This window comes from Mobula birostris, chromosome 5, assembly GCF_030028105.1.
Source record: "Mobula birostris isolate sMobBir1 chromosome 5, sMobBir1.hap1, whole genome shotgun sequence".
NCBI lineage: Eukaryota > Metazoa > Chordata > Chondrichthyes > Myliobatiformes > Myliobatidae > Mobula > Mobula birostris.
This window is the reverse complement of record NC_092374.1, coordinates 135,713,457-135,733,275: the sequence shown is the minus strand read 5'-3', so window position 1 is coordinate 135,733,275 and position 19,819 is coordinate 135,713,457. Positions and strand designations below refer to the sequence as shown.

Sequence of the window (19,819 nt, the reverse complement as noted above, 5' to 3'; positions counted from 1 at the left end):
ATGACATTGGACCTCTGAAGTTCGACAAGGATACTGGAAAAGCAATTCTGCCTGTCCTGTTGAGAACAGAAATAATAAAGCTGGGTTCGCAGTATTTCCAGAACAGTGAGGGGCCTTTCCTACCAACAAATAACCGCTCAACAAACAAAACTTGGTTCAAGAGGAAATTGGGAAATGGTCGTGGTGAGGAAGTGACTTGCTCATGTCTGGTCTATTCCCCTTCTGCATTTCGTACCTGTTGTCTTCTCTATTTCTGGTTAGACCATCAATCCTCATTGGAGCAGCAAAGTGGATTCAACCAGTGGAAAGCACCAGAAAGGATTAGTGTTCATGAAAGTGCCAAGAATCATTGGGAATGCTTCACACAGTGGAAAGAAATGGAAAGAAATTTAGCTAGAAACAGAGGAGTTATTGACGCGGTATTTCAGTCACAGATTGAGAAGGAAAAGCAGAAGTGGCGTGATATCTTGACGAGAATCCTTCACTGCATAAAATTCTTTGCGACTCAGAACTGGCTTTGCGAGGACATAGGGAGTCACTTCAGCTAAACGATGACTCCAATGTGGGAAACTTCCTTGGCTTATTGAAACTACTGACCATCTTTGACCCTGTCATAAAAGAACACCTCACTCATTTGGAAAGTCATCCTAGATCCACGTCGTATCTTTCACCGGGTGTCCAGAACGAATTCATCCACACGATGGCATCCACTGTTCTTCAGAGTTTACTGAGGAACATTTGTAAAGCCAAGTACTATGGTCTCATCTTCGACTCAACTCCTGATCAGGCATATCGTGAGCAGATGTCAGAAGTAGTGAGGTATGTGGAAGTTGATTTTGAGAGGAAAACAGTCCGTGTTAGAGAGTTCTTCCTTGGTTTTATCCAGATAAGCCAGAAAGATGCTGAGAGCTTGGATGAAGACATCTTGAAACAGCTGGAGAAGGAAGAAATGGAGATACAAGATTATCCGTCACAGTGCTATGACAACGCTGCTGTGATGGCTGGACACAGAAGTGGTGTTCATCAAAGATAAAATGAGAAAAACAACCTGGCAGTGTTTGTGAATTGCGAAAATCACTCACTCAACTTGGTGGGTTATATGCAGCCAAGCAGGATACAATGATGGTCACGTTTTTTGGAACCATCGAAGCTCTCTACGTGTTTTTCTCTCATTCAACACAGTGTGGTTGTTAAGTCGGAATTCGAAACCAGGTGGAGTGCAAGGACAGAAGCAGTGAAGCCCGTCAACAAGTACCTTGAGGAGATACTTCAAGTTCTCCAGGACATGATAAGACACTGAAAATGAGACCAGTGAAACAAGAAGTGACGCAAGGCAGTTGTACAACCGCATGTTGAGTTACGATTTTCTGATTTTGCTAGGATTTTGGAACAAAGTACTCATTTGCATTGACCGTATTCAAAACAGGCTGCAGGATCCTAGCATGAACTTCCACGATGTTGCCCTGGATTTGAAAGCCCTCCGAGATAATTTTTATGATGAAAGAGAAGTGTTGGTCAGTGAGTCACTCGAAGGACGAGTCGGTCTCTGTCAAGAATGGAATATTGAAGTTGAAAGACGTCAGAGACGAAAGAAATGACTGGCTGTTGAGAACTTGAGAGACGCTGGGTTAACAGCTAAGGAGGAAATGGAAAGGGTCATGAAGGGAACACTCGACCGTCTTCACACAGAAATGGACAAAAGGTCCTGACGAAGGGTCTCGGCCTGAAACGTCGACTGCACCTCTTCCTAGAGATGCTGCCTGGCCTGCTACGTTCACCAGCAACTTTTATGTGTGTTGCTTGAAAGGTTTGCTCGTTTGCATGACACTGATGCCAAGTTTGGGTTCCTTCTCGATGTCGAGGGACTGTGTTACGACGCCGAGAGTAACGACCTAAAGAAGAAGTGCGAAATTTTTGGTGAACTGTACAGCTCTGATGTTGATGGACAGCAGCTATCTGGAGAAATTTTGGATTGCAGAATGTTGCTATCAAGGCAGGTCAACATGAAAATCTCAAGACCTGAAGAGCTTCTTGAATTTATTGTTCAGTACAGAGATGAGAGCATCTTCCCCAATCTTTGCATCACTATTCAGATAATGCTAACCATCACAATTTCCATCGCCAGCTGTGAGAGATCATTCAGCAAGTTAAAATTAATACTTTCGGATTTGAGAGCCTCCATGGGTCAAGGCAGACTCTGTGATCTTGTTCTGCTGAGTGTAAAAAGAGAAGAAACTGAAAAAACTTACTTTGATCACATTATAGACCAATTTGCATCAGTGAAAGCAAGGAAGGTGCAGTTATAATTTTCATGTAGTGCCATAATTTGTTAATTAAAAGATTAATGAGCTTGACTTGTAGTTTTGAGCTGATATTATGGTAAAGTTATCTAAAAGATGAGTGTCAGATGTTTGGACAGGGGTGCAATTTCAGTGCTTGCCATTGGCACTATTTTCCGTAGATGTGCCCCTGATGTCAGTAGTTAAGTCACCTGCCATAGTATACTCAGTTCTTGGAGCTTGGAGCCATCTGATTAATGATTCACTTCCCCCCGCAACCCCCAGATATTGATAACGGTATACTTGGCAATGGTAATGTTACCAAAGGTCAAGAGTAGGTGGTTAGAATCTCTTGTTAGAGGTGTTTATTGCATAGCATTTTTGTGGTACAGATGTTAATTATAATTATAACGTCAGGATGTTATGTGATTCAGGATAGGAGATTCAAAAGCTATGAATAGGCAATCTCATTTGCAGTTAGGACTAAAACCAGGGCCTGTTGATGAAATCGGAATGAAGTACACAGCAGAGAATGATCATACTTAGAAGCACGTACCTTTCAATCAGAAAAACATGTTCAAAATGGATAAAAATGCACAAATCATCTTCCTGGCACTAATTCAGGGATTACTCCAACAAACTTAAAAGAAGTTATACAAATCAAGAAAATCATACTTACCAATAAGACAGCCACCAATCTTGAAGAATATAAGAAATCTGCAGGAAAATGAAACAAAATCTAATGATCAGTAATGAAATGTTATTGCAGTGGATTCTGGTTAATTGGGACATATTGGGACCAGTATATTTTGGCCGAATCAAACACCCGTCTCAATTAGACAAAGCTTCATGGAAACAATTAAGGACGGAGTTAAGGGAGGATGGGAATGGGGAGGTGTAGCATTTCTATTGCTTGCAGGGATATGTGCCAAGTAGGAGTTAGTGGGGACAGGTGAATGGACAAGGGAATCACAGAGGAAAGTGGGGAGTGGGCAGAAGGTAAGGATGTGTTCGGTGGTAGGATTGCGTTGAAGATGACTGAAGTTATGAAAAATGGTGTATTGGATGTAAATGCTCATGGGCTGGTAGATGAGGACAAGAGGAACTCTAAGTTAAGTTGGAGGAAAGATGTGGTGAGCATGGATGTAGCTGAGGGCAGCATTCCTATTCTTTGAAGCAGGACATCTCTGATATCCTGGAATGGAAAACCTTATCCAGGAACAGATACAGCAAAGACAGGAGATAGGGTGAGAAGAATTGTAACTTCAGCCAATATATTCAGCCCATCCACATGTGAGAGAAATTGCTCATCAGAAGAAATGCCTATGGAAGCTACCCTTCGTGGCCATCTATAATTACAGTTAGATTCCTTCACTCTAGTAGCCAAGCGCCCATGTAAAAAAGGCCAATATACCATTCGCCTTCCTATTTCCACTGGTTTCAGATTGAACTACATCAACTTCAAACTTCATGTATAATTCCATCATATTATGGTCACTTGTTCTAAGAGTTCCTTTTACAACAAGTTCGTCACATTCTCACAACACATTAATATATCCGAATTAGCCAGTCTCCTGGATGTTGACTCTAAGCCTGGGCTAAAACCCTTTCTTCCTAACCATAATCAATGTTATCACATCTCTTCCCTAATCTGCCCATTTTTTCCAAAATCCTAAAGCTTCATCTTCTGGGAAGCAGCTCAGTAAGGCCGGAGTGATGCAAGTAAGACATGGCTACTGAGGTTTAAACAACAACTCCTCTTTGGAGAAGAAAGCCAGTAGAATGAACATCAGAGAAGTCACATGGACTCTAGCAAGGCAGTTGACAAGGTCCTGCATGGAAAGCTGGTCAAGAAGGTTCAGTCACTCAGCATGCAGGATGAGGTAGCAAATTGGATTAGACATTGGTTTTGTGGGACGTGCCAGAAAGTGGTAGTAGAGGGCTGCCTCTCTAACTGGAGGCCTGTGACTAATGGAGTGCTGCAAGGATTGGTGCTGAGTTGGCTGTCATCTATATCAGTGATCTGGATGATATCGTGGTTAATTAGATCAGCAAATTTGCGGATGACACCAAGATTGGGGAAGTAGTAGACAGTGAGGAAGGCTATCATGGACTGCAGGAGGATCTGCATCAGTTGGAATAATGGGCTGAAAAATGGCAGATGGAAATTAATGCAGACAAGTGCGAGGTTTTGCACTTCGGTAGGACCAACCAGGGTAGGTCTTACACGTGAACGGTAGGGCACTGAGGAGTGTGGTAGAACAAAGGGATCTAGGAATACAGGTACATAATTCATTGAAAGTGGTGTCATATGTAGATAGGATCATATAAAAAGCTTATGGAACATTGGCCTTCATAAATCAAAGTATTGAGTACAAGAGACAGAATGCCATGTTGAAGTTGTATAAGACATTGGTGAGGCCTAATTTGGAGTATTGTGTGAGGTTTTGGTCACCTACCTACCGGAAAGATGTAAACAAAGTTGAAAGTGTACAGAGAAAATTTACAAGGGTGTTGATGGGTCTGGAGAATCTCAGTTATAAAAAAAGATTGAATAGGTTAGGACTGTATTCTTTAGAACGCAGAAGATTGAGAGGATAGAGGCGTATAAAATTATGAGGGGTAAATGCAAGCAAGTTTTTTCCACTGAGGTTCAATGGGAGGACAACCAGGGATTATGGGTTAAGGGTGAATGGTGAAAGGTGAGAAGTTTAAGGGGAACTTGAGGGGAAATGCCTTCACGCAAAGGGTTGTGAGAGTGTGGTAGTACTCCTACTACCACCAGGAGTACATTGCTTGATTTCAATGTTTAAGGGAAGTTTGGATAGGTACATGGATAGTAGGGGTATGGAGGGCTACGGTCTGGTGCAAGCTGATAGACGTAGGCAATTTATAAGGTTTCAGCACGGACTAGATGGACTGAAGGGCCCGTTTCTGTACTACTCTATGGCTCTAGAGACGAAAATGTGTGTGAATGATTTCTATATTGGGCAAAACCAGTTGACACTGCAGAGGATGAAATAGAGAGATTTGTATCCAACCCAGTCTGGTCAGATGATTGACTCAGAAAAGGAGGACGGAATTGTGAGCTAGGCAGTAAAATTGATATAATAGTTTAAAATGATTTTATGTAAGTATTTGATATTGTGCTTGGACAGTTAATTCCCTCAAGGATGTGCAGCGAACTGTCTTAAACACCCATAGTACTTTGACTTTTGAATTCAGCTGAGTAAGCAGTCAGGAAGGAAACCAAAAATAAAAACTGGTCTCAGCAAAAGTGGTCATGAAACCACTTGATTGTCATAAACTCATCAGGTCACATAACATCAAAGATTACAGCAAAGGAGCAAACCTTTCGTGTTGTGCTGAATTAAACACCGAACTAAATTTAACCCTTCTGCCTACAAAATGTCCAAATCCCTCCACATTCTGCACACTCACGTGCATGAACACTAGCCATAACCCTCAGAACCTCTTCAGCCTCCATATTTACCCCCACTCTCATCAATATTCTTCAGTAAAGGAAATCTGCTGCCCTGGGCCAGTGTGTCTTATCTATGACTCTAATATGTGTTTTCCCTCTGAAATGTAATTGTAACACGACTAACAGATTAGAATGCAAAAATACAAAGCATGAGAAGACGTAATTCACTCAGGTTTGCTGATCGAGTAGAAAAGGCAGCAACTCGCGGCAATTTTGATGCTTTCAGCATCGGCCAATCAGCATTCAGGACTGGTCAGCAAGAATAAATTAAGTTAAGGCAAGGGTAAGTGGACCGGCCACTATTGGACTGGCAGAGTTAGAGTGGAGCTGTTGAGGCTTTAGCTCTTCAAGGCTTCGGTCAGAGAAGGCAAGGTCATGGAATGCTCCTCTTGCAGGATGTAGAAAGGCAGGGAAGCCTCTAGTGTCCCTGACAATTACACCTGCGAGAAATGCATCCAGCGGCAGCATCTAACAATCCACATTAAGGAGCTGGAGCTGGAGCTGGAACTGGAACTGGATGAACTCCGGATGATTCAGGGGTTGAGGTGGTGATATATAGAAGGACATATAGAGAGTTAGTAACACCTAAGGTGAGGATACAGGAAATTAGGTGACAATCAGGAAGGGGAAAGGGATTAAACAGCCACTTTGACTGGGGTGGGGGGGGAGGGGGGGACCTAGCAGAGTAAGTCTCAGTGGTCCGGTCTCTGGCACTGAGTTTGACTCTGTGATTCAGATGGGAAGGGGGAAGAAGAGGCTAACTGTGGTGATAAGGGATATTTATTAGTTTAGCGAACAGAAAGGAGGTTCTGTAGGTGAGAACGAGATCCCCAGATGGTATGTGGCCTCCTGGGTGCCAGTGTCAGGGACCACTTGGATTGAGTCCTCCGCATTCTTACATGGGTGGGTGAACAGCCAGAGGTTGTTGTCCACTTAGATATCAATGACAAAGATAGGAAGAATGACGAGGTTCTACAAAGTGAGTCCAGGGAATTAGGTGCTAAGTTAAAGGGCAGGACCTCCAGGGTTGTGATCTCAGGATTGTTATCAGTGCCATGTGCTAGTGAGGCCAGAACTAGGAAGATTATACAGTTTAATACTTGGCTAAGGAGTTGGTGTAGGAGGGAAGGCATAAGATCTTTGGATCATTGGGCTCTCTTCCAGGGAAGGTGGTACCTGTACAGAAGAGATGGTTGCACCTGAACTGGATGGGGACTAATATCCTAGCGGGAAGGTTTTCTAATGCTGCATGGTGGGGTTTAAACTAGAATTGCAGGAGGCTGGGAACCAGAGCGCCAGAACATTTAGTGGAGAGGTTTTAGAAACAGATAAAACCTCAGACAAAGTCAGGAATCAAAAGGTTGAGCACGGTGCAACTAACATCCTGAGCTGCGTCTAGTTCAATGAATGAAGTATCATGGGAAAGGCAGATGAGCTGAGGGCATGGATCAGCACCTGGAAATATGGTAATGTAGCCATTAGTGAGACTTGGTTGCAGGAGGGGCACGACTGGCAGCTCAATATTCTGGGAATCCATTGTTTTAGGCGTGATAGAGCAGGAGGGATTAGAGGAGGAGGGGTGGTTTTACTAGTCAGGGAAAATGTCACAGCAGCAGTCTGCCAGGACAGACTGGAAAGCTCATCTAGTGAGGCATTATGGATGAAGCTGAGGAATAAGAAAGGTACAGGGCTATATTACAGACCACCCAACAGTCCGAGGGATCTAGAGGAACAAATTTATAGAGAAATCTTAAAGGGATTCTACAGAAATTTGCAAGAAACATAAGGTTGTTATTGTAGATGATCTTAAATTTCCATATATTGACTGGGAATCCCATACTGTATAAGGACTAGATGGGAAAGAGTTTATCAAATGTGTTATGGCAAGTGTCCTTAATCAGTCCACAGAAGTCCCAATGAGAGAGAGGCAATTTTTGATCTCCTGTTAGGGAATGAGACAGGGCAGGCGGCAGAAGTTTGTGTCCGGGAACACTGCATCTAGTGATCACAGTGCCATTAGTTTCAAAGTAAATATGCAAAAAGATAGGTCTGGTCCTCAGGTTAAAATTCTAAATTGGAAAAAGGCCAATTTTGATGGTATCAGAAACGATCTGGCAAGTGTGGATTGGGACAGGCCGTTTTCTGGCAAAGGTGTACTTAGTAAGTGGGAGGCCTTCAAAAATGATTTTTTTTTAAAAAGTAAAAGCTTGTATGTGCCTGTCAGAATAAAAGGTAAACAAAACAAGTGTAGTGACCCTAGGTTTTCAAGAGAAATTGATGCCCTGGTTAAAAGAAAAGGAGGTGCACAGAAGGTACAGGCAGGTAGGAACAAATGAGGTGCTTATGGAGAATAAGAAATGCAAGAGAACACTTAAGAAGGAAATCAGGAGGGCTAAAACACCGGTCCCCAACTACCAGGCCGCGGACCGGTACGGGGCCGCAAAGCATGTGCTACCGGGCCACGAGGAAACGATATGATTTGGCGATATGAGTCAGCTGCACCATTCCTCATTCCCTGCCATGCCCACCGTGGAGCTTGAACGCACGTGAAGTCATTACCCGCGCGTCATCCACGTCAGCGCAGGAAGAAGATCAACTCCTCAACCTTGCAAATGACAGCGGGCTGAAAAGTATGTTTGACATAACACCTCTGCCGGCATTCCGGATCAAAATCAAGGCTAAATATCCTGAGATAGCCACGAAAGCACTGAAAACATTGCTTCCATTTCCAACATCATATCGCTGCAATGAATGCAATGAAAACTAAACTGCTGAATAGACTGGACATAAGGAACCCCCTTTGAGAATCGCTGTCTCCCATCAGCCCCCGATCGGACCGTCTTGTTGCAGGGAAACAAGCCCAGGGCTCCCACTGATTCAGCGATATAGGTGTGTTGTAATGATTTTATATGTTCATATGGGGAAAATATGCGCTGTGTGTTTAATATCCAAATGTTACTTAAAATGTTATGATGCTATTGAATTATAAGTGACTTATATAACCATATAACAATTACAGCATGGAAACAGGCCATTTTTGCCCTTCTAGTCCGTGCCGAACACTACTCTCACCTAGTCCCACCAACCTGCACTCAGCCCATAACCCTCCATTCCTTTCCTGTCGATATACCTATCCAATTTTACTTTAAATGATAATATTGAACCTGCCTCTACCACTTCTACTGGAAGTTCATTCAACACTTACTTCAAGCTCCCCTGTCCTCCCCTGATAATTGACTTATCACTATATTCATGCGAAGAAAATATGCGCTGTGTGTTTAATATTAAATTCATTAGATAAACCCTTTTAGAAACGAAATTGAGTGTATTAGCCACTTATCACCTATATTCCGGTCGTGATTAACACCCCCACCCGGGACAGAATCGCCAAAAATGATTTGTATAAAAAAATCAGCGCATACATGCATGCGCACTGGTGCCCGCGCAAGGCTTCATGGTCATTGTAGTCTTTCTCGGGGTAAACAACATATTTGACTGTTACTCTTGTCTGTTGGCAACCCTACCCCCCCACCCCCCACCCGGTCGGCCGGTCCACAGTGCAAAACATGTTGGGGACCCCTGGGCTAAAAGAAGGCATGAAGTTGCTCCAGCTAACAAGGTGAAGGAGAATCCTATGGGATTTTACAGTTACGTTAAGAGAAGAGGGATTGCAAAGGACGAAATTAGTCCTCTGGAAAATTAGAATGCTAATCCATGTGTGGAGCCAAAACAGATGGGGGAAATCTTAATTTTTTCTTGTATCTACAAACGTTTGTATATTTACTCAGGAATAGATAGAATCTATAGAAGTGAGGCAGCAACTTCATGGACCCTATACAGATAACAGAGGAGGAGGTGTTTGCTATCCTGAGGCAAATCAGAGTGGATAAATCCCCAGGGCCTGATTAGGTGTTCCCTCAGACCCTACAGGAGGCAAGTGCAGAAATTGCTGGGACCTTAATAGGATATTTATATCATCCTTAGTGACAGGAGAGGTACCGAAGGATTGGAGGATAGCTAACGTTGTTCAGCTGTTTAAGAAAGGCTCTAAATATAGGAAATGATAGGCTGGTGAGTCTGACATCAGTTGCGGGAAAGTTATTGGAAGGTATTCGAAGGACTGGATATAAAAGTATTTGGATAGACATGGCCTGATTAAGTATGGTCAGCACGGCTTTGAGTGTGGTAGATCAGTGGTCCCCAACCACCGGGCCCCAAAGCATGTGCTACCGGGCTGCGAGGAAACGATATGAAACGATATGAGTCAGCTGCACTTTTCCTCATTCCCTGTAACACCCACTGTTGAACTTGAACGCATGCGAAGTCATCAGTCGGTCATTAACCTGCAACTACTCGATGAGTAAAAACAAACGTTGCTTGAGAGTTTCTTTGGAAGAGAAGATAGGGGACATAAAAGGCCTAACAGTGATGATAACGCAGAGACAGCTGAGGCCAAGACTACAAAAAAAAAGCTTCCTTCAACAGAAAATACGACGAGTCCTACATAAAATATGGCTTTATTGCGACCAGTGACTCACACGCTCCAAGCCCCCTGTGTGTGATATGTGGAGACAAGCTGTCTAATGAGGCAATGAAGCCCTCAAAACTGCTTCGGAACCTTGAGTCCAAACACTCTGCACTTAAAGACAAACCCGTTGAATTTTTTGAGCAGAAAAAACATGAGCAAATGGGACAGAAGCAAGTGCTGAGAGCCACCACCTCCACAAATGCTGCTGCTCTGAGAGCATCGTGCTTAGTGGCTAGCCGTATTGCTAAGGCTAAGAAGCCTTTCACTGTTGGTAAAGAATTGATTCTGCCTGCTGCCAAGGACATGTGCCGTGAACTGTTGGGAGAAGCTGCAGCTAACAAGATGGCACAGGTTTCTCTTTCAGCTCCCAGAGTTTCTAGGAGAATCGATGATATAGCGGAGCACATCGAAACACAGCTGTTGGAACGGCTTAACTTGTCTGGTTTCACTACCCAAGTCAAAGAGGTTGCTCCTGAATGCCAGTCTACACACTGTGTCACACACAGGGAAATGCTGGCTAGCCGAAAAATGTCACCTGATCTTAACAGCGTATTGAGTGATGTTGTTGAAGTTATCAATCACATCAAAGCAAAAGCCCTGAACTCGCGTCTGTTTGAGCAGCTTTGCGAGGAAATGGGTGTAGAGCACAAACACCTTCCCTTACACACTGAAGTCAGGTGGCTATCAAGGGGGAGAGCCCTGGCCAGGGTTTTTGAGATAAGGGAGCAGCTACAAGGATTTCTTTCAAGAAAAAAGTTACCACTGGCAGCACACTTCAGTGACGAGGAGTGGATAGCAAAACTCGCTTGTCTGTGTGACATCTTCAACCTGCTCAATGAACTCAATTTGTCACTTCAAGTTGGCAGATAAAGAATCTGCTTTCACAGCCAAACTGGAACTGTGAGGACGGCGAGTGGGCAGGGGCATATTTGACATGTTCCCAACATTAGCTGGGATTTTTGGAGAGACTGAGGCTGCACTGTCCTTCTCACAGCTGGTGCACAATCACCTAACCGCTGTAGACAGAATTCGAGCATTACTTCCCAACTGCAAATGACCCAAGATGTGCAAAGGAATGGGTCCATGATCCATTTGTGAATATCCCCGGTGAATCATCCATGTCAGCGTGAGAAGAAGATCAACTCCTCAAGCTTGCAAATGACAGTGGGCTGAGAAGTATGTTTGACATAACAAATCTGCCAGCATTCTGGATCAAAGTCAAGGCTGAATATCCTGAGATAGCCACAAAAGCACCGAAAACGTTGCTTCCATTTCCAACATCATATCTCTGTGAAGCAGAGTTTTCTGCAATGAATGCAACGAAAACTAAATTGCGCAATAGACTGGACATAAGGAACCCCCTTATGATTGACTTATCACTATATTCATGCGAGGAAAATATGCACTGTGTGTTTAATATTAAATTAGTTAGGCTGATTGGGCAATCAAGGTCAGGTGACCAAGCATTTTGAAAAGCTCAAACAGATAAATAGAGGGATAGCTCAAGCGAAGCGGCCAGTGAGTGAGTGGGCCAGTGAAGGAGTGGAGCTTTGAGGCTTTGACTCGAGAGATTCTGGCAGTTTTGGCAGTTGGTCTGTGCTATCAAGTCAATCAAGATTTGAATAGATCAGCAGAAAGCCGTTAATTAGACAATCAAGATTTGAATAAGTTCAGACTTAGCAGGAAGCGGCTGATTGGGCAATCGAGGTCAGGTGACCAAACATTTTGAAAAGCTCAAACAGATAAATAGAGGGATAGCTCAAGCGAAGCGGCCTGTGGAAAGCGGCCAGTGAGTGAGTGGGCCAGTGAAGGAGTGGAGCTTTGAGGCTTTGACTCGAAGAGGAAGAGGACAAGCTTACTCGCAGTTAGTTTTTACAATGTCTCCTGAGACAGTGATGTGCCTCTCATGTGAGATGTGGTAGTCTTGGGGGAACTCCCCTCTCCCGCAGAGTCACATCTGCCAGAAGTGCATACGGCTGGGCGATCTGGAGAACCGTGTAAGGAATCTGGAGTAGCAGCTGGATGACTTTCGACTCATAAGGGAGAATGAGGCAGTCATAGATGAGAGCTACAGGAAGGTAGTCACACCTAGGCTGTCAGAAGCAGGTCGTTGGGTGACAGTCAGAGGGGGGAAAGCGAAGGTGAGCAGACAGGTAGTGCAGAGCAACCCTGTAGCCATTCCCCTGAATAATAAGTTTACCGTCCTGGATACTGTTGGCGGGGACGACCGACCAGGTGTAAGCCACAGTGGCAGGGCCTCCGGCACTGAGTCTGACCCTGTGGCGCAGAAGGGTGGGACGGAGAAGAGGAGAGCTGTCGTCATTGGAGACTCTATAGTCAGGGGAGCAGACAGGAGATTTTGCGGATGCGAGAAGGACACCCGCATGGTTTGTTGCCTCCCGGGTGCCAGGGTCCAGGATGTCTCTGACCAGGTGCACGACATCCTGGTACGAGAGGGAAAGCAATCAGAAGTCGTGATACATGTAGGGACCAATGACATAGGCAGGAAGAGGGATGAGGTCCTGAAGTGTGAGTTTCGTGAACTAGGCAGAAGGCTGAAGAACAGGACCTCAAGGGTGGCGTTCTCAGGATTGCTGCCAGTGCTACGTGACAGTGATGGTAAGAATCGGAGGAGATGGCAGTTGAATGTGTGGCTGAGGAGTTGGTGCAGGGGGCAGGGTTTTAGATTTTTGGATCATTGGGATCTCTTCTGGGGAAGGTGGGACCTGTACACATTGGATGGGTTGCACCTGAACTCGAGGGGGAGCAATATCCTTGCAGGTAGGTTTGCTAGCATGTTTCGGGAGGGTTTAAACTGATTTGTGAGGGGGATGGGACCCAGCGCAATAGAGCAGTGAAAGAACTGCATGGAGTAAAACCAGATCTAACATATAGAGAGGCTTTAAGGAAAGAGAAGCAGAATAAACGGTGTAAAGGTAGTAAGGTAGAAGGGCTGAAGTGTGTGTACATCAATGCAAGAAGCATCAGGAACAAAGGTGATGAACTGAGAGCTTGGATACATACATGGAATTATGATGTAGTGGCCATTAGAGACTTGGCTGGCACCAGGGCAGGAATGGATTCTCAATATTCCTGGATTTCAGTGCTTTAAAAGGGATTGAGAGGGCGGAAAAAGGGGAGGAAGGTGGCATTACTGGTCAGGGATACTATTACAGCTACAGAAAGGGTGGCAGGATCCTCTTTTGAGTCAGTATGGGTGGAAGTCAGGAACAGGAAGGGAACAGTTACTCTACTGGGGGTATTCTATAGGCCCCCTGGTAGCAGCAGAGATACAGAGGAGCAGATTGGGAGGCAGATTTTGGAAAGGTGTGAAAATAACAGGGTTGTTATCATGGGTGACTTTAACTTCCCTAATATTGATTGGCACCTGATTAGTTCCAAGGGTTCAGATGGGGCAGTTTGTGTAAAGTGTGTCCAGGACAGATTCCTATCACAGTATGTGGACAGGCCGACTAGGGGGAATGCCATACTATATCTAGTACTAGGTAATGAACTGGATCAGGTGACAGATCTCTCAGTGGGTGAGCATCTGGGGGACAGTGACCACCGCTCCCTGGCCTTTAGCATTATCATGGAAAAGGATAGAATCAGAGAGGACGGGAAAATTTTTAATTGGGGAAGGGCAAATTATGAGGCTATAAGGCTAGAACTTGCGGGTGTGAATTGGGATGATGTTTTTGCAGGGAAATGTACTATGGACATGTATTTGATATTTAGAGATCTATTGCAAGATGTTAGGGATAAATTTGTGCCTGTGAGGAAGATAAAGAATGGTAGGGTGAAGGAACCATGGGTGACAAATGAGGTGGAAAATCTAGTCAGGTGGAAGAAGGCAGCATACATGAAATTTAGGAAGCAAGGTTCAGATGGGTCTATTGAGGAACATAGGAAGCAAGAAAGGAGCTTAAGAAGGGGCTGAGAAGAGCAAGAAGGGGGCATGAGAAGGCCTTGGCGAGTAGGATAAAGGAAAACCCCAAGGCATTCTTCAATTATGTGAAGAAAAAAAGGATGATAGGAGTGAAGGTAGGACCGATTAGAGATAAATGTGGGAAGATGTGCCTGGAGGCTGTGGAAGTGAGCAAGGTCCTCAATGAATACTTCTCTTCGGTATTCACCAATGAGAGGGAACTTGATGACGGTGAGGACAATATGAGTGAGGTTGATAGTCTGGAGCATGTTGATATTAGGGGAGAGGAGGTGTTGGAGTTGTTAAAATACATTAGGACAGATAAGTCCCCGGGGCCTGACGGAATATTCCCCAGGCTGCTCCACGAGACGAGGGAAGAGATTGCTGAGCCTCTGGCTAGGATCTTTATGTCCTCATTGTCCACAGGAATGGTACCGGAGGATTGGAGAGAGGCGAATGTTGTCCCCTTGTTCAAAAAAGGTAGTAGGGATAGTCCGGGTAATTATAGACCAGTGAGCCTTACGTCTGTGTTGGGAAAGCTGTTGGAAAAGATTCTTAGAGATAGGACCTCTGGGCATTTAGAGAATCATGGTCTGATCAGGGACAGTCAACATGGCTTTGTGAAGGGCAGATCGTGTCTAACAAGCCTGATAGAGTTCTTTGAGGAGGTGACCAGGCATATAGATGAGGGTAGTGCAGTGGATGTGATCTATATGGGTTTTAGTAAGGCATTTGACAAGGTTCCACATGGTAGGCTTATTCAGAAAGTCAGAAGGCATGGGATCCAGGGAAGTTTGGCTAGGTGGATTCAGAATTGGCTTGCCTGCAGAAGGCAGAGGGTCGTGGTGGAGGGAGTACATTCAGATTGGAGGATTGTGACTAGTGGTGTCCCACAAGGATCTGTTCTGGGACCTCTACTTTTTGTGATTTTTATTAACGACCTGGATGTGGGGGTAGAAGGGTGGCTTGGAATGTTTGCAGACGACAGAAAGGTTGGTGGTGTTGTAGATAGCGTAGAAGATTGTCAAAGATTGCAGAGAGACATTGATAGGATGCAGAAGTGGACTGAGAAGTGGCAGATGAAGTTCAACCCGGAGAAGTGTGAGATAGTACACTTTGGAAGGACAAACTCCAAGGCAGAGTACAAAGTAAATGGCAGGATACTTGGTAGTGTGTAGGAGCAGAGGGATCTGGGGGTACATGTCCACAGATCCCTAAAAGTTGCCTCACAGGTGGATAGGGTAGTTAAGAAAGCTTATGGGGTGTTAGCTTTCATAAGTCGAAGGATAGAGTTTAAGAGTCACGATGTAATGATGCAGCTCTATAAAACTCTGGTTAGGCCACACTTGGTGTACTGTGTCCAGTTCTGGTCGCCTCACTATAGGAAGGATGTGGAAGCATTGGAAAGGGTACAGAGGAGATTTACCAGGATGCTGCCTGGTTTAGAGAATATGCATTATGATCAGAGATTAAGGGAGCTAGGGCTTTACTCTTTGGAGAGAAGGAGGACGAGAGGAGACATGATAGAGGTGTACAAGATAATAAGCGGAATAGATAGAGTGGATAGCCAGCGCCTCTTCCCCAGGGCACCACTGCTCAATACAAGAGGACATGGCTTTAAGGTAAGGGGTGGGAAGTTCAAGGGGGATATTAGAGGAAGGTATTTTACTCAGAGAGTGGTTGGTGCGTGGAATGCACTGCCTGAGTCAGTGGTGGAGGCAGATACACTAGTGAAGTTTAAGAGACTACTAGACAGGTATATGGAGGAATTTAAGGTGGGGGGTTATATGGGAGGCAGGGTTTGAAGGTCGGCACAACATTGTGGGCCGAAGGGCCTGTACTGTGCTGTACTATTCTATGTTCTATGTTAGATAGACCCTTTTAGAAATGAAATTGAGTGTATTAGCCACTGGTAAGTGACTTATAGTTGACTTATCACCTATATTCCGGTCGTGATTAACACCCCAGCCCATCCCCACCTGTCAGCCACTCCGCAAGAATATTGTCAATATTAAACCGGTCCGTGGTGCAAAAACGGTTGGGGACCCCTGTGGTAGACCAGGCCTAACCAATCTTATAGAGTTTTTTGAGGAAGTTACCAGGAAAGTGGATGAAGGCAAGACAGTGGATGTTGCCTACATGGACTTTAGCAAAGCATTTGACAAGGTCCCACACGGGAGGTTGGATGAAAAGGTTCGGTCACTTGACATTCAAGTTGAGGTAGTAAATTCAATTAGTCATCGGCTTTGTGGGAAAAGATGGTTGCCACTATGACTGGAGGCCCATGACCTAGTGGAGTGCCGCAGTGGTCGGTGCTGGGTCCTTTGTTGTTTGTCATCTATATCAATGATCTGGATGATAATGAGGTTAACTGATCAGCAAATTTGCTGATGATACCAAGATTGGGGGTGTAGGCTTGCTGAGGGATCTACATCAGCTGGAAAAATGGACTGAAAAATGGCAGATAGAATTTAATGCAGACAAGTGCAAGGTTTTGTACTTCGGTAGGATCAACCACGGTAGGGCACTGTGGAGTGTGGCAGAACAAAGGGATCTGGGAATACACATCCAATTAGTTGAATGTGGCATCACAGGCAGATAGGTTCATAAAGAAAGCTTTTGGCACATTGGCCTTCATAAATCAAAGTATTAAGTACATGGGATGGGATGGTGTGTTGAAGTTGTGGTGAGGCCTAATTTGGAGTATTATGTGCAGTTTTGGTCACCCACCTACAGGCAGCTTATAAATAAGGTTGATTTACAAGGATGTCGGCAGGGTATCCTCGCAAATGGAACAAGTGCCACACCTGCCCCAACTCCTCCTCCCTTACTACCATTCATTGCACTATGATACCAGGTGAGGTGACACTTAACCTGTGAGTCATCTACTGTATCCAATGCTCCTGGTGTGGCCTCTTGTATATCAGTGAGACCTGATGTAGATTGGAGACATTTCATTGAGCAGCTTTGCTCCATCCACCACAAAAAGTGGGATTTCCCAGTGCCCACCCCTTTCAATTCTACTTCCCACTCTGACATGACAGTCCATAGCCTCCTCTACTGCCGACATGTGACCACACTCGGGTTGGAGGAACAATATCCTATATTCCGTCTGGATATCTTCCATCCTGATGGCATGAACGTCAATTTCTCAAACTTCCGGTAAGTGCCTCCCTTCCTCTCCTTCACCATTCCTGTTTCCCTCTCACACCTTCTCTTCCTACCCGCTCATCACCTTCCTTTGATTGTCTTCCCCTTCCCTTTCTTCCAAGGTCTCTGTCCTCTCCTATTAATTTCCCCCTCCTCTAGCCCTTTATCTCTTTCACTCACTAATCAATTTCCCAGCTCTTTAGATCACCTCCCCCCCCCCGTTTCACCTATCACCTTGTATTTCTTCCTCCCCTCCCCCAGCACCTTATTCTGACTTCTTCCCCCTTCCCTTCCAGTCCTGATGAAGATCTCAGCCTGAAACTGCTGTTATTCCCATCTGCAACTGGTGTCTGACCCGCTGAGCTCCACTGAGGTTGGGTGGGACTATAATCAGAGGTCATGGGTTAAGAGTGAAAGGTGAAAAGTTAAGGGGAATATGAGGGGAAACTTCTTCACTCAGAGGGTCAGGAGTGTGTGAAACGGGCTATCAGCATAAGTGGTGCATGCAAGTTAAATTTTAACACTTAAGAGAAGTTTGCATAGGTACGTGGATAGCAGGGATATGGAGAGCAGGTCTATGGGAGTAGATAATTTAAATGGTTTCAGCATTGAATAGATGGGCCAAAGGACCTGCTTCTGTGCTGTACTTTTCTATGACACTTTGAACACAACTACAATTAAACTTCCCAGCATTGTCCCACCAAAGGTGGAGTGTAGAGGTATATAGTTAGGAAGCCACAGAGAGCCTCAATATTCACTCCAGACTCCACTGAAATTTCACAAGAACAAAAGTAATAACAAATAGAAACAGCAGTAAGCTACCTGGCCCTTTGAACCTGCTCACACTTTCATTAAAATCATGGCTGACTTAATAACTGAGTTGTATGCTCCAGGGCAGTCTACACATTCCTTGATTCCCTTGATCCATATCTCCTTTCTGAATGAATGCAAAGAATTCCAAAGATTCACGACACTCAAAGAGAATATTCTTTCTTTATCTCTGTCCTACATTTTATTAAACTGTACATCCAGGTCCTGCAGACCTCAATTCTACCTGCAACTAGCCTGCTGGCCCCTATAAGAATTTTGGAAGACTCACAGAGAAGTCTTATTCTTTAAGCTATTATAAAAAACAGCCCCAGTCTATTCAATCTCTCCATGTTGCAAACCTCCCATCCTTAGATTTAGTCCAGTGAATTTTTGATGCCTTCCCTCCGTACCACCAGGTATTGTCGCTGAACCAGTTACAACCGTAATGAGGCTTCCTTATTCCTGTAATCAAAGCCTTTTAATACAAAGGATAATGCAATATCTGATACAAGAGATTTTGCAGATGTTGGAAATCTGGAGCAACATACAAAATGCTCTTTGAACTCATTAGGTCAGGCAGCATCTATGGAGGGAAATGAACAGTCAACTTTTTGGGCAGAGACCCGAGTCCGGATGAAAGGACTCTCTTGAAATGTCAACTGTATAACATTTGCCCTTCTAACAACCTGCTGAAACTACAAGTCTATCTTCAGTGACTTAAAAGTAAGTACATCCAAGTGCCGTTGAACATAAACAGCATCCTATCTCTTACAACAAACAATCTGTTAGAGGAACTCAGCGGCTCAAGCAACATCTATGGGAGGAAAGGAATTATTAACATTTTGGGTCAAAAACCCTGCATCAAGACTGATCAGGACAGCATCAGGTCAAACAAACCACCAAATGCTACAAAACAACAAATTTCATGCTATATACAAGTGATATTAAACCTGTTTCTGATACTGATTTAGCCCTCTGTGTGAGGATTTAAGTGTCAATCAGGGAGATGCTGCGTGAGCCTTAATTGAGATTGCTAAAGAAATTTTCACTCCCCACAGGTATCCCACAAATCAGGTACAACACCCATACTGGAGTGGTGGAAGGAATGAATATTTTAAAAAATGCCAATGGCAAGCTGATCATAGAAACCATTTGTACTAGATAGTACTGAATTTCTTAAATGCAGTTAACTAGGCAATTGCATAGTTTTCCAACAAGATCCTGACTTGTGATGCAAAAGCAAATGAAAAACTTTATAGAAACATGAGACTAGTCACTCACAGCTCTGACCTCATGGCCGTAACTGGTCTTGACAAGGATAGGGTCAAGAGTATGGAAACAGGCCCCTTCAGCCTACCTGGACTGTGCTGACCATACAATAGCCATTTACACAAGTTCCTATTTCACACTCCCACCTTCCAACAAATGCCACCCCCATCCCACCCCACATCCACAACACCCATCACTGTGATTTATCTATACATCTGGGCAATTTACACTGTTGAACTTCAAGTTAATGGTGATCCCAGAGCACTGATGGCATAGGATCTTAAATGTACCACAGAATCACAGGAGGTGGTGATTCGGAGTTCTTATTTAAGATCTTCGTTGTCTGACAGCAGTGTATTGAATATTTATTA

At 44.4% G+C, this 19,819-nt stretch overlaps 1 protein-coding gene across 1 annotated transcript in view; it reads right to left on the bottom strand.

The window, feature by feature from the left end:
• The window catches only part of abcc4 (ATP binding cassette subfamily C member 4 (PEL blood group)), a 338,193-nt gene that overhangs the window by 140,380 nt on the left and 177,994 nt on the right, over positions 1-19,819 (bottom strand). Inside the window, exon 17 of the mRNA XM_072258740.1 lies at positions 2,959-2,996. Within this exon, the coding sequence (XP_072114841.1) occupies positions 2,959-2,996 (38 nt within the window). The remainder of the gene's footprint in view (positions 1-2,958; positions 2,997-19,819) is intronic.